At 45.4% G+C, this 14,890-nt stretch overlaps 1 protein-coding gene across 4 annotated transcripts in view; it reads right to left on the bottom strand.

The window, feature by feature from the left end:
• TRIO (trio Rho guanine nucleotide exchange factor) overlaps positions 1-14,890 on the bottom strand; it is a 355,050-nt gene that overhangs the window by 128,003 nt on the left and 212,157 nt on the right. For all 4 annotated transcript variants that reach the window (XM_070476498.1, XM_070476500.1, XM_070476499.1 and 1 more), the window contains exons 14-19: positions 11,288-11,483; positions 9,951-10,117; positions 7,949-8,068; positions 6,744-6,935; positions 6,192-6,341; positions 2,352-2,466 (exon numbers count right to left, since the gene is read on the bottom strand). In XM_070476498.1, the coding sequence (XP_070332599.1) occupies positions 2,352-2,466; positions 6,192-6,341; positions 6,744-6,935; positions 7,949-8,068; positions 9,951-10,117; positions 11,288-11,483 (940 nt within the window). The remainder of the gene's footprint in view (positions 1-2,351; positions 2,467-6,191; positions 6,342-6,743; positions 6,936-7,948; positions 8,069-9,950; positions 10,118-11,287; positions 11,484-14,890) is intronic.

Raw genomic sequence — 14,890 nt, 5'->3', positions numbered from 1 at the left:
GGAAACCTGAATATGTATATTACTGAGGGAGGGAAACAGAGTACAGACCCTGCAGATGGCAACTGGGTGTCAGGTAACGACAGCGAGGTGTGCACACCCTTGAACCAGGAGATATCTTTCAGATATGGTGCTCACACAAGCTCCCAACACGACCTATACAGATGGACACACAGAGGAGCTGTTTGCAAAAACTGGCAGCAACGTAAGAGTGCGTCAGTTAGGGGTCAGGTTAAATCAACTACGGAATCAGGATAGTGCTGGACATGAAAAGAACAGATCTCTAAATTCTGATACAGAGTAAGATTATTACTGAGTGAAAGAAGAAAATTGCAGGGGAATATAGTCCCATTGTGATTAAAAAAAACAAAACAAAACACACCACAAAAACTAAAAAGCCAGATGGGTGAGTTGAAGCTACACATGATTCTATCTGTCTTCATATGTCCATCTACACGCAGAGAAGGGATGCACAAAGGTCCTCACAGAGGTTACCACTGGCAAAGGAATTAGGTAATTTATATAACTATGTACACTTTAAAAATCCTTTACAGTGAGTCTGTTTTTACTCAAGAAGTTTATAAAGTAAACAGATTAAAAAAAAAAAAAAACTTTAGAAAAAGATTCCCCGACTGGAATTGCAAATCAAATAAGTGATACCTGGAATATAACTTTATTGGAAAACAACTTTTCCACAAACATTTACCAAGTTCCTCACAGCTGAGTGCTGTGAGAAGCAGGAGCCTGATTCGCATGTACCCACAGGTTGGTGGTTGGTATGGCTATGGTCTCTTTGCTTGAAAAAGTGAACTATTTTAATGAAACTAATTAGGACTGAAACTTGAAGCCTGTCAAAAGATTAACCTACCACTTAAAATGAAATGGCTCTAAGTCTTTTCTAGTCTATTATTTCTGTAGCCTCTGCCCGAGGCAGCGATGAGGCTCAGGTGAGGATGGAAGCTGATAGAACAATGCCCAAGTATCAGTAATTTTAAACAACTCTCATCATTTCCTGAGGACCCATTTCCATGTTATTCCAATTCAACTTGTAGAAATAATTATGATTAAGTTGAAAATGACATATCACTTGGATGCATTTTTATTGCAAAATAGTCAAATCAGAATTCTATGGCTTAAAAATTATCAGTAGCCTTAACTTCCACTTGTCTCAATGCTACCTACAGTTTAGTATAATTGCTCCCAGGTCTTTTTAGATGCATTTCCGAATGTGCATATGTGGTTTTTACAGATTTTTAAACTCAAAGGATACCCATCTACGTAACTTCTGCAATTTGCTTTTATTAATAATGCTTTAAGTATATAAAAGTGGTAACACAGTGTAGCAATGAAATGGGTATATCATTTTTGTGATTTAAACTTTTAAAAATAATTTGCCTATAGATAATTCTGGTTTTCATTTTTCTCCTGATTCATATTTTCACTTACTTTGAATAAAACAGTCAATGTTAATAATATCTTGAACATGTTGCATTTTCTCCCTCAACTTGACTCAATAAATTATAAACCTATGTTTATTAAATATTTTATTACTAAAGTAAGATAACTTACAATTAACTTTAATGATATTAAAAAGACATTTAAAATGAACCCCTAGTGGACATTTAATTTCCAAATACATGGATTTTTTTAAAAGCATCTTTGATATTAATTTCTCATTTTGACATTAGTTTCTCATTTACATGCTCTCTTCTCTGCAATCACCCTCTGTGTTACTTCAGTCTTCTAACTTTATTGAGGCTTTCAATGGCTAAGCCAAAGATCTCTCTTGGCAAATGTCACATTGCACTTGAAAAAATGGGTTCTTTTCAAATATCTTTCGATACTGATTTCTAACATGATTCCACAGTGATAAGAGAACAGACTGTGTATGACTTCAATACCTTTAGACCATGAAATTCCTGCACCTTGTTTTATGTCCCTGGATATATTCCAGTGTCTCCTAGTTTAGTCTGTGGGAACTGGAATAGAATTTTTATCCTACTGTTGTGTGAAAACTGTATAAATCTTAATGGTGCTGAACTGGTGCCCAGTGCTTTTCAGGTCTACTATATCCTTCTACTTCTCTGTATTTTCATTCTATAAATTTTTGAGTTTGATAGTGAAACCCCAACTAAAAGTCTTAATTTACTTAAAAAATTGTAATATACAGTGGAACTATATGTAACTTAGTTCTGTATCTTCCAAGTCTCCTGTAAATGTGTTATCATACTTTAATAATTGAAAAAAAAATTTAAAACACCCGGAAAAATTTAAAAGGTAAAACGAAGCCCTGAGACAAGACTTGAGAGCACGTGCTGTCAGCTCAGCGGCCAGCCGAGCCCTAGCGGACTCACTTTTCACTTGCTGCTCGGGGGCTTTGATGTGGGTCACCATGCCGGGCATGTTCACGCTGTTTCTGTGCAGGTACTTCAGGAAGACGTCCGCGTTCCTCCTGGCAAGCGTGCAAGCCTAAGGGACGAAGCAGAGCAACGTGTTCACAGGGTTCACACAGACATGTCTTTGGTGTATACGACTGACAGGAGCACGGGGCTCTATCATACATCTAAAGTGCCCATCTGGCCAAGGTGCAGTCTGGAGGATACACAGGCTGAATCCCATTGCAATTAAAAAAAAACAACTCAGTCTTGGCGCCCTTGCTCCGATGAAACCAGCTGCTACGATGAGAGCCACCCGTGGCGAGGTCCAGGTGGCCAGGGACTGAAGGTGATCTCTGGGCTGCAGCCAGAGAGGCAGTGAAGCCTTTCTTTCCAATTTAACCTGGAGGTGACTGCATCCCTGGCCAATACTTTGATCGCAGCCCTGGGAGAAACTCCAAGTTGGAGTGCCGGGCTAAACCGTGCTGGGAATTCTGCAGAGAGCAGACAGTATGTATTTTCAGCTCTCGAGTCACGCAGTCTCCATGTCTCAGCTGTACCTACTCAACCTGCCCACTGTAGATGAAGGCAGCCACGGATGACACTGAAATCAATAGGAGTAAATGCATTTAGCTGTCAGGTCTTCGCCTGTAACCCTTTGGTTTAAGCCACTGAACTGCACGGTGGTTTTTTATATGGTTTTACTGTCATAACAGACAACCGATAGCACATGTTTAGAAGTCACAAAAGTAATTTCATTCATGTATTAAAGTTTTATTTAACAGAAAAGAGATAAATATAAATCAAAATGGTTCAGGGGGGAAGAAAATCCCTTAATTATATTAGAAAGGGAAATGTCTTGCCCATTGCCTAGCCCAGATCTAGAGTCAGTCTTTTCCTCAAGGAGCTCCGTGTCCTTGTAAGTGAACAGTACGGAGAGCCCCAACCTCGGCATGAGGGGTGCTCGTCTTCAGGCTGGGCACTGTTCCCAGGCCTTTTCAGGGGCTGCGGTACCTTTTTTTTTATACACCATGAGCCTCTACTGATCAGACTGAAATAAGCTGCCATGTCAAACAGCAAGGGAGTCATGAAGACTGCTAGGATCATTTCAAAAGGACATCTGAGCCAGCCTGACTGGAGGGGGCTCTCAATGGCAGGACAAATTTAGGATATGAAAAGACAAACACCTGATTTCAATGAGTGACTGAAACACACCAAATGTTAAAATCCACGATGATGCTACAAGAACACATTGATCATATGCAAAAGTTGCCAGGGCAACAGCTCATTATTCTGAAAATCGTCAACAGAGGGAAACAGTCACGCATAAACCCCACATTATTGGGCCAAACTCTATTCTAGCGTAACCACAAAGCTGAGGAGGGAATAATTCCATCTAACCAAGACAGAAGGAATGACAAGACTACCACCCTGGGGCAACTCCTAATGAAGTGATACCAACACTGGGCGCTAAACCCAGTGGACTAAAGGCTGATGGGGAAGTACACAAGCGATGCGACGGGCTCACTGTGTCTCAGGCACCGATAAACCTTCAGATCACAGAGACAGCAGGAGGAGACGGTGTGTGTCCTGAGGCGATGCCATGGGAAATACACAGCATCACCCATGAGATACCCTAAGCAGGCCCCACACACTCACTCAAACCTGAACCTGATCAAGGCACTCAATCAAGCCAAGAGAAGTGGAGAGAATCCCGGATGCTAAGTGACCCAAGGGTTGCAATCACCAGACCCTGGATGAGGGAAACTCCACAGCATGATAATTCATTTCTTTACTTAATAAATGCTAATAAAAAGGAGGATAGGTTTAGGCTAAGATTTAAGAGACATACCACTTAAATCAATGCATGGACCTTGTCTGAATTTTGATTAAGTCCATGTATAAAACCAAATTCATGGGACAACTGGAAATATTTGAACACTGCTGGATTTTACATAAAATAAGAGTTACTATTACTTTTTCAGATCGGATAATGGTATTGTGGTTACAGAATGGTTTCAGATGGATTCCCCAGTGGCTCAGATGGTAAAGAATCTGCTGGCAGTGCAGGAGACCTGGGTTCAATCCCTGGGTCAGGAAGATCCCCTGGAGTAGGAAATGGCCACCCACTCCAGTATTCTTGCCTGGAGAATTCCATGGACAGAGGAGCCTGGTGGACTATAGTCCATGGGGTCACAAAAGAGCCGGACACAACTAAGCGACTAACACTTTCATATTTTCAATGGTTTTAGAAAGGAAGAATTTGAATGTTTAGACACACACAGAAGTACTTATAAACAAACTGGTATAATACCTAGAATTTAAAATTATCCAGGAAAGATGGGCATACGCCCACATGTGGGTAATTATTGAAGCTGGGTGAGAAGTACACAGGGGTTCATTATCCATTCTCTCAATTTTTGTACACATTTTTAAACTTCTAAAATAAAATATTTTAAAATGTCCAACACGTCAAAGACATAATCCTAGATGAACGAAAGAAACTGACCCAGTCTGTGGTGATTTTTGTTGGTAAACTTAAACAGCAGCGACAAGCAGGGGTGGGGGCTTCAGGTCCTATCTGAACAGCTGCAAGAGAACACCCCGGGAAGCCTGATTTACTTAAAAGAAAATCTCTGTGGGAGCAGCTCCTAACAGGTCAGATACTAGGCTTAAGAGTTTTCAAAGAGTTACAATTCATTCTCTCAGACCAAACAATAATAACTGTCAGCTCAGAGGATCACCTTCAAAATGAAACAAATGATGAAATGTGACAGGAAATGGTGTCTGCAAGGTCAGGATGTTGGAACCATGAGGAAAACTAAATTCCTTCAAGCAATAATGGACAGTAAACACCACATCTATTTTCACCAGGTCTGAGTGGCCACCAGCAGAACCCAGGAGGCCATCTTCACAAGTGGGAGAATGCAAGGTGGAAAACTGTTCCCAGTTAATGCAACTAAACCTTTCGACCCCTTTATAAAATTTAACTGTTGTGAAGCACACCAGTAACTCCTGTGTGACTGTATATGAAAATAACAAGGCAGGCTTGAAAAGTGACTTATTTAAACCTTCTCAAAGTTAAGACTTCCAGCTGGGCCCGAATGGGATTAAATTTCTCTTGCAGGGAACATTTCCTGAATAAGTATTAGTAACTGGTCCTGTGACCCCAAGGGGTATTCCTGCTCTGTGTCCACTCTACACCGGGCTCACACATGTTCTGAGATGGTCTTTGTTCCTAAAAAGGCTAAATTTCCAAAGAAAGATTATTTTGAGCTCTAAGCATTTTTGTTTCTGCAAATCTATTTCTGCATGTCTGTTCAGAATCACTTGGTATTGGGACTTCTACCCATTCTTTATACACACAGATTTCTGTCTAGCTCTTTCTCTGTGAAAACTAGAGTGAGAGCATAAATCACAACTGAAAAAAGACTTCAAGATCTCTGATCAGTTAACTTGTTGCTGATGCAAAAGTGAAAGGTGATAGTCACTCAGTCATGTCTGACTTTTCGTGAACCCGTGGACTGCAGCCTGCCAGGCTCCTCTGCCCATGGGATTCTCCAGCAAGAATACTGGTGTGGGTAGCCGTTCCCTTTTCAGGGGATCTTCCCGACCCAGGGATCGAACCCGAGTCTCCTACATCACAGGCGGACTTTTTACCGTCTGAGCCACCAGGGGAGCAGGGTCACCCCTTCACTCCCTACAACCGGGGTTGTGCGAGGACGAAGGCATGCAGACACTGCCCAGGCTCAGGTGGACCCTCCTGGGTCTACGAACCCCAGTGGCGAGGCACCAGCACTCAGAAGGCTGGCTCCATACCTTCAGGAACGCTTCCTTCTGTTCGAGGTGCTTGCTGATCATGGGGGTGACGTGGTCTGTCTCGGAGTTGGGGCCCAGCTTGTCAGCCCCTCCGCACCAGTCCTCTTCCCTCTTGTACTCCTGCTCCAGGCTCTCCAGCACACTGCAGACCTGTGGTGGGACGGGGGCCCGGGCTCAGGGGGGCCTCCCGGCAGGGCACAGGAGGGACGACCGGTCCTGGCCCGAGCACCAAGGCCATCGCTGGATGTGGGGACGCACGCGGGCTTTTCAGAACAGGGACAGATGAAAGGGGGTTTTCCTGTCTCTCTCTGCCCTGCTTTAGGATGTGTATTTAAATGAGAGGGAAAGGGATGTCTCTCATCAGATCCTTTCCAACCTGTTACTCCCTGATACCTAAGGAATAATAATCCTAATAAGCAAGAATAATGCTAAATCTACGGGGCTGCTCTTCTCTGCTACGCTGGGACTTGACTGGTCCGGGAATGCCTGGCCAGGCAGGGGCTGAGTCGCCCGAGGGAGCTGGGCTGGGGGACGCGTGGGCAGGGCCCCCACCTGCTCCGAGGTCTTGTAGAAGGCCACGGACGCGTTCACCAGCTTCAGCCGGTCTTCCATCTTCAGCATGAGCTGCTGCCAGTGCGAGGCCACCTTCTCGGCGCAGTCCCGGATCATGTCCATGTCGTAGTGGTTGGCCTGCAGCATGGCCTCGGCCTTCTGCTGGACCTGCAGGGCACTCTGGTGTGTCTTCTAAGGGGGCAGGGAGAGGGGGAGGCTCATCAGTGGGGGGGTCACGCCACACACTCACGGGGAAGGCTGCAGCTTCTTCTGTTCTACTTGCTTTCACGGAAACATCTCCAGTTAACACAACTTCATTAGGACACTTGGAAAAACACAGCCAACAGGTTAGCAAAAACTTGTTCTTATGCCGACCCACAACTATTTGTGTTTACCCAATGAAGGATGAAACAAATGCCTTAGGAATTTTCCAGCATGGGTCTTGGCTGTGGGGTTTTCAACTTTTGAGAAACAGCAGGAAAAAAACCCTTAGCGGCCAATATTCTAAAAAAAACAAAGCTGCTGAAATGTTCCGAGTATATTGTGTCTATTGATCCTTCTCACAAGAGCAGCCAGAGGCAAACGAATGAGTGGAGAAAAAGGTGGCCTAAGTGAACACTCTTTATTTCACTTGGACCTTAAACTTTGGACTCCAGTCAGAGGTTTCCAAGAACTATTGATTAAAAAAAGAGAGAAAAAGAGACACAGTTTAAAAAAGCCAAGAATGAACCAACTGTGCTCTCTGGAGGTCCGTGCCAGACAACGGATCTATGAAAATCCATTGCGTTTATGAAAATAACAATGGCTCTATGAAAATAACCCACCCCCAGTGCGCGCCCTGCTCTGTCAAGACTGGTCACACAGCAGCGGGCTGTGCCTCCGAGACCAGCAAAATGGACAAAACCTCAGCCGAGACCCCAGCTTGGGCGCCCTGGTGACAAGGTGTTCCTGCCAGGGGCCTGCCAGCCAAGGGACAGCAGGGGGTCGGCTAGAGCCACCCCTCGGCCTCCAGGACCCTTGCAGTGAGGTCGCCCTGGCAGCATCTCCTCCTCCTATGATATACTAACTGCAGGTTTGCTGGCGCCACCGTCTTGGGTTCCATGGTACCCCTCTTGGCTCCCAGGGTCGGGGCCTCGGGAGGGGCCCTAACAGACTGGCCCTGAGGTTGGAGGGGCCGGGCTCCGGGGCCAGGCCTGGGTCCTTACCTCGATGGCATGCTGGAACTGCTCGTGTTCCCTCTGCAGCTGCTCCGCCTCCTGCAACGAGCTGGCCGTGATGAGCCCGGCGTTCAGCATGGACTCTCCGTTGCGGATCCAGCCCAGCACCTGGAACACGACATGGGGGACTCCCAGCAGCGGTCCCTTCCGGGGCGTCTGGGTGCGGTGCAGCGAGACGTGGCTCGAGGGCTGGGCAGTCAAGCGGCTCCTGTCGTCTATGGAGCACTGACTTCCTTGTGACCCTACTGGCAACAGCCTGCTTCCCTTCCGTGGGACCTGAGCGTTTAAGTGCTGCATTCTGAAATTAATTCTGGGGCCTCCCTGGTGGCTCAGTGGTAAAGAATCTGTCTGCCAATGTAGGAGACACATGGGTTCGATCCCTGGGTCCAGGAAGGTTGCACAAGCCTTGGAGCAACTAAGCCCGTGTGCCACAATGACTGAGTCTGTGCTCTAGAGCCTGGGGGCTGCAACAACTGAAGCCGGCGTGTCCGACAGCCTGCGCTCCACAACGAGACAACCCACTGCAATGAGAAGCCTGCACACCGCAGCTAGAGGGCAGCCTCCACTCGCCACAACTAGAGAAAAGCCCAGGCAGCAAGGAAGAACTGGCACAACAAATAAATAAAATTTTACACACACACATATATAAAACCTTAACTTTAAAAAATAAAAGTAAAATTAATTGTCATGCTTAGTTTCAAGTGAGAACTGAAAAACGTTGAACATCTAGAGGAATGATCATTAGTCCATGGGTCAAAACAGACTGCAAATCACACAGCAGAAAATCTACTACTGCAAAGAGTTTCCTGATAATAAAAAATATATGTTATCTTTCACTCTTTTAAGGCCTCAGGAACATGCAGAATAAGCAAACTGCTTGATAAGCTCCTTGATCTCACTAACATATCTTCCACGTTAGTGTCAGTGCTGAGATACTAAAGGATGTCTACTGAAAATCAGGACCGGATCACCAGTCTCAGCATCATGGAACCACAAGTCAGTTCTGACTGTGGAAGCCACAGGGAGTGTGGAAGGTCAATCTGGACAGTCGCTTATGGCAGAAATTGTTGGTTACCTACCCAGTATCTACTTTCCTCATCTTTTATTCAGAGAAATCCCAACTTGTGGAAAAGAGCTTGAGATAAAGCCACTTCTCAGCTACCATTACAGCTTGCTACAGGTATGACATAATTTCATCCATCGAGATCAAAGCAGGAGCTTCTGGGGCATTTGGGGAACATCTCTCTTTACTGATCCAGGTGCTGCCTCTTTCTTGTCATGATTTCCCCTTCCTGATGCCTGGAACGTGGAGATGATGGCTTGGGCTACAATGGTCATTTGGCAGCCATTGGGCAACCATTAAATTCCCTCTAATCAAACTTAACATGTGTTTTTCTGGGCGTCTACCAGAACCCCGGGAATCCATACTTCCATGGTTTCCCTGCTCATGAGATAAAATGTCATGGACATGCTTAATACACACAGGCATGGAATCCCATGGGCACTCAGCCGAAAGCAATCTCTTCCAGATGTCCATTTTATTTTGCCATGCTATCTGGGAGGTGGCAGTATAGAGTTCTGACAACACAAAAAGACCTCAGCCATACACAGCCTGTGGTCTGGGCCAGATTGATAATAGCTTATTTGGGGAGGAAAAAAAAAATCATGTATTTATTCAGCCCAGGAAGCACTGCATTCAGAGTTTCAGGCAAGAGATTACCAATGACAAAACAAGCGAAGAGGAGGTATCTCGCAAGTGATCGACCTGCTGGGTGGCGAAGGCTTTTCTACTGCATAAGCGCACGGCTGCCCAGGCACTGGCTGTTTTCACCCGCTAGCAGCAGCTGCGTCAGGGGGTGTGCTCCACCCTTACATCAGGACGGCTGTGTTCTGATCAGGGCCAGCCTTCCCCAGCGCTCGCACGTCCGAGTCCCGGAGGGCACTCACGGGGCCCCATGGGTCGGGCTCGGACCTCCGGCCGTTGGTTTACCTGCTTGACCTCGGCCTGCAGGTGGCGCAGCTGCACGCACTGCTCCAGGTGCTTCCGGTGCTGCTCGGCCGCGAGATCCAGCTCCTGCTGCTTCTCGTGCAGGAACTCCAGCAAGTCCTGGACCCGCGTGGCCATGTCCACATCTCTGTCGCAAAGCAGCTCCACGCCTGTGGACGTTGAAGGGACGCCCTGAGTTCAACCAGCACTTCAACCTGTTCTTAACAGGTGCATGATGTACACGCTGCACCTGGAACCCGACCTACCTACCCTGCGGGCGCCAAGCCATGACTGGGAAGGCCGAAGCCAGCAGAGGGGTTTACGCGCACCTCCGAGCACGCGAGTGTGGCTCAAAGCGTGAGTCTGATGGGGTCCAAAGCCAAATTTAAGGTACAGCTGATCAAACCAATGAGGGAGACCTGGGTTGGGAAGATGCCCTGGAGGAGGGCATGGCAACCCACTCCAGTATTCTTGCCTGGAGAATCCCACGGACAGAGGCGCCTGGTGGGCTCCAGTCCATGGGGTTGCAGAGCTGGACACAACTGAGCGACTAAGCACAATCAAACCAAACTCATTACCTACCTACCTGCTTTTCCCCATGTACTGTTATCTGGTCAAAGTGAGAAGTCCTTTATAAACGAGAGAACATTTGCTCATTTTTGTTATCCACCGCATACCCGTTCAACTCTTGAGAAAGCACTGAATCTGACTTGTGTAACAAGAGTAATGCAGTATGCAGTTATTTGCTAAATTTCTAACACTACAGTCCCCTCCAAGGTTTTGAGCCTATAGTGACATCTGCTGGTACAATGTAAATTAAGAGAAAAAAAAACAAAGGACGTGAAAATATTTTCTTGGGGTTTACTTTTCATTCATGGAGATACAACAATAAATCATTAGTAAAATGAAACTTCATGAGAGTGGAAATAACATGAGAGAATATTAGGGGGGAAGTATACTAGTCAGAATGTTAAACGTGACCATATCACGTGGGTGAGGGCTTCCCTGGTGGCTCAGATGGTAAAGAAACTGCCTGCAACGCAGGAGACCGGGGTTCAGTCCCAGGGTCGGGAAGATCCCCTGGAGAAGGGAATGGCTACCCACTCCAGTACTCTTGCCTGGAGAATCCTTGGACAGAGAAGCCTGGTGGGCTACAGTCCATAGGGTCTCAAAGAGTCAGACACGACTAAATGACTCACATTCACTTTCATGTGGGTGAAAGCAAGCACACGTTTCCATTCAGAGGGCAGGTACGAAACCTGAGTGCCGGGGTGAGTGGCCCGCAGGGCCGCCACCCCGAGGGGAGCCCCGGCCGACGCGGGGCGGGCCGCGCCGCTCACCGGAGGCCTGCACCTCGTTGACGTACTGCAGCAGGTCCTGCCCCTGGTGGATGACGTCGAAGGTCAGGTTGTTCATGGTCAGCGCCTTGTCCGCGTGGTGCTGCAGGCGCTGCTCCGCGATCGTCAGGTCCTCCGTGTCGAAGTCGTTCATTTGCTGAGAAAGCTCATCGTTCCAAGACTCCAGGTCTGAGATGATCTGACAGGGGAAATTATCTGCTTAGGACCAAGATATGAAGAATGAACACCTGCTGCGACACCTCTCAGGGCCGAGTCAGGGAGGAAGAGATGGATGACGCTGCGTCAGAGGGACATAGAAGCCAGCAGATAGGGCTCCTACCGGCCAAAGATGGGACAGTTAGACCCTAAAAAAGTGACCACAACTGAATCAAATACACTGACTATAAAGAAGCCCATTCATTCCCAGTGATGTGAGAAGAGAAGAGCTGAAATGCAAAAAGTTACTGAAAAGCTCTTTGGTTCTGATTAAAAGGAATCAAAATTGGTTCTTAAAGGAGAAAACTAATTATTCAAGCATAAAATGATGAAGCAAAGTTTCTCTTTATGGTTAAATCTAGCTATTAAGTGTAGACATAATAAAATTAGAAACCTTCTAACAAAAAATCCTAGTAAAACACCTGTTCAGGTCAAGGTCATCAGTACCTAGTGGACTATCAGAGAGAGGCTGATGGGGCACCTCCCAGGACTGCAGGCTACCCGTAGCACCCCTGAAGAAAGGGGACCAGACAGGACCCAAGCCGCCTTGTGGAAGAGCCAAGCTGGGTCAGCTGTGGAGCTTTGGGAACCAAAAGGAAGCCGAATCTGATCGGGTCTTTCCATCTACCTTCCTTGAAGAAGGAAATGGCAACCCACTCTAGTATTCTTGCCCGGGAAATCCCATGGACAGAGGAACCTGGTGGGCTACACAGTCCATGGGGTTGCAAGAGTCGGACACGACTTTGTGGTTAAACCACCACCACCACCCACCTTGTAAGGTTACAGACAATGCCAAGGAAAGAAACACGGTTAAACAGCCAAGTAGAAATCAAGTGAAAAAAGGCAAAATGTGGGACTCGGTTCTTTTGATACTTGTTACTTCAACGAGTCATCACACAGAAAAAAAGAGAAGGGCAGAGAGAGACGGTTCCAGATGAAAACATTAACCACAAATGCAGGAGCAGACCCCATGTGCCTCCTCTCTGCCACACTTGTAGAAATCTGAACAGAGGCTGAGTGTTAGCAGGTAACAAAGAAACACTCTTAAATTGGCACGGTGCTTGGGATGTGGTTATGTAAGAAAATGTCCTGCTTTTTAGCGGTACTTACAAAGTCTTTAGGAGTGGAACACTACCAGCTGGTAAAGTTCTTCCTCTAAAACACCACAGCACAACAATATCAAAAGGAAGATACTTGGTAAGGTGGGCAAATTCATCGAATTTAGAGGACAGGTACGTGGAAGGGCATTGTACTATTCTTGCTACTTTTATGTAGGTCTGAAAACTTACATATTTTGTAAAAATAATGACCAAAATTATAAAATCCAGAAAAGAGGCAAAACTTTCTTGTGAACGAATATTATCTCTACATTTCCCATGGATCCTAATTTCTTTTATCCATAGGAGCTGTCGCAAAATGAATTTTAGAATGTGAGAGTTTACACAGAATCCAGCTGTGAGATGGGAAAGAATAAAAATCTTAAGGCTTCTCCAAATTCCTATTGCCCAAATCTCCCTGATCTCTTCTTTTATTACTGGGTCTGCATAATATATGTGTCTATTACATTAATTTATTCAATTATATTCATTTATAAATTAATCCATCTATAATTATATCCACCTGTAAATTAATAATTTTAAATAATGCCAAGTTAGACACAAACCAAGAAATCACAAGGAAAATATTTTTTAAAAGGAAAAAAAAAAATTTAATGTAACTTTAACCTTGATCTCTACTCTAAGGGGAATTTTCTTTCTTAACATTTGTTTGCTTTCTGACCCTGAGGGAGAAGAATTAGGTGTGGTGATGAGTTACAGACTCAGCCACAGTGCCTCACAAGGACAACGTCAGGCTCAGAAAACACTCAAGAAATGGACGAAAAACAAAGATCAATGTGCTAAAAGCAGCAGGATTCAAAAACACTCACTGAGCACAAGGAAACCCTGGCGACGGCCAGGATCAAGGAGCATCAGGAAAAATCCTGTCCCCACGCTTGGCAATGCGGCTTGTTAATCACCATGCAAGCCAAGAAAATAAACCTGTGGCAAACAAAAAGCTCAAGAAAGCACAAGGCTTTTTTGAACAGGATTCTTTGAAGAAATAACTCAGATACCATTTTTTTTTAAATGTATCCCTGAATTTTTAGAGAGTCTTCTTCTTTCTAAATGTACAGAGAGTTATGACTGCTTTCTGTAACTATCACAGGATGCTGGCATATGGCTTTGGATGTTCTTTTCATATCAATGGAGCAGATTTTATTTGGGCTATCTGGAGACTGAAATCCCAATATTCTAAGCCACAGGAAACCCTGCTTCACTTTTGAGAGATGGAAAGGCTATTTCAATTGAAATACAACTGATACAGGGGATTTTTAAACACTGACCAGGTACCATGAATTTCTACCATGAAGATCACATCATGCCTCCCACGGGCAGTCAGACGGGGCACTTTCCCAGACAAGAGAGGAAATCCCAGCAAAGCCTAATGTGCTCAGGTTTTCACATTTTCAGGATTACTCCAGAGAAACAGAAGGCTCTCAGGCTATGACATTTTAAAAGCTTTTAGACTCTCTTTAGCTGGTCTGTGACTGAACTGTAGGCTTAATTTCTCAGTTTAGGAAAACACTTATCCCTTGCTGAGCACGCTGGCTTTATTTGAGGCCATGCAGAACTCTGTGGCTATTGTGGGGGGGAAAAATGCATGTTTTTGGTTCCTGATCTACATTTTAGGTTTTTGGTTCCTGATCTACTATGAACAAAATTAGTGGAGGTGATGGAATTCTGTCTGAGCTATTTCAAATCCTAAAAGATGAAGCTCTTAAAGTGCTGCACTCAAGATGCCAGCAAATTTGGAAAACTCGGCAGTGGCCACAGGACTGGAAAAGGTCAGTTTTCATTCCAATCCCAAAGAAGGGCAATGCCAAAGAAAGTTCAGACTATCATATAGCTGCACTCATCTCACACGCTAGCAAGATAATGCTCAAAATCCTCCAAGCTAGGCTTCAACAATTCAACGAGAACTTCCAGATGTACAAGCTGGATTTAGAAAAGGCAGAGGAACCAGAGATCAAATTGCCAACATCTGCTGGATCATCAAAAAAACAAGAGAGTTCCAAAAAACATCTACTTTGGCTTCACTACTTTGGCTTCACCCTTTGACTGGGTGGATCACAACAAACTGTGGAAAATTCTTCAAGGGATGGGAATACCAGACCACCTGACCTGCCTCCTGAGAAATCTGCATGCAGGTTAAGAAGCAACAGTTAAAACTGGACATGGAACAACAGACTGGTTCCAAATTGGGAAAGGCTGTATAGTGTCACCCTGCTTATTTAACTTATATGCAGAGTACATCATGCAAAATGCTGGGCTGGATGAACCAAGTACAAGC

This window comes from Odocoileus virginianus, chromosome 14, assembly GCF_023699985.2.
Source record: "Odocoileus virginianus isolate 20LAN1187 ecotype Illinois chromosome 14, Ovbor_1.2, whole genome shotgun sequence".
NCBI classification, from domain to species: Eukaryota; Metazoa; Chordata; class Mammalia; order Artiodactyla; family Cervidae; genus Odocoileus; species Odocoileus virginianus.
Note: the sequence above shows the minus strand (reverse complement) of the source record. Positions and strands in the feature narration are given on the sequence as shown.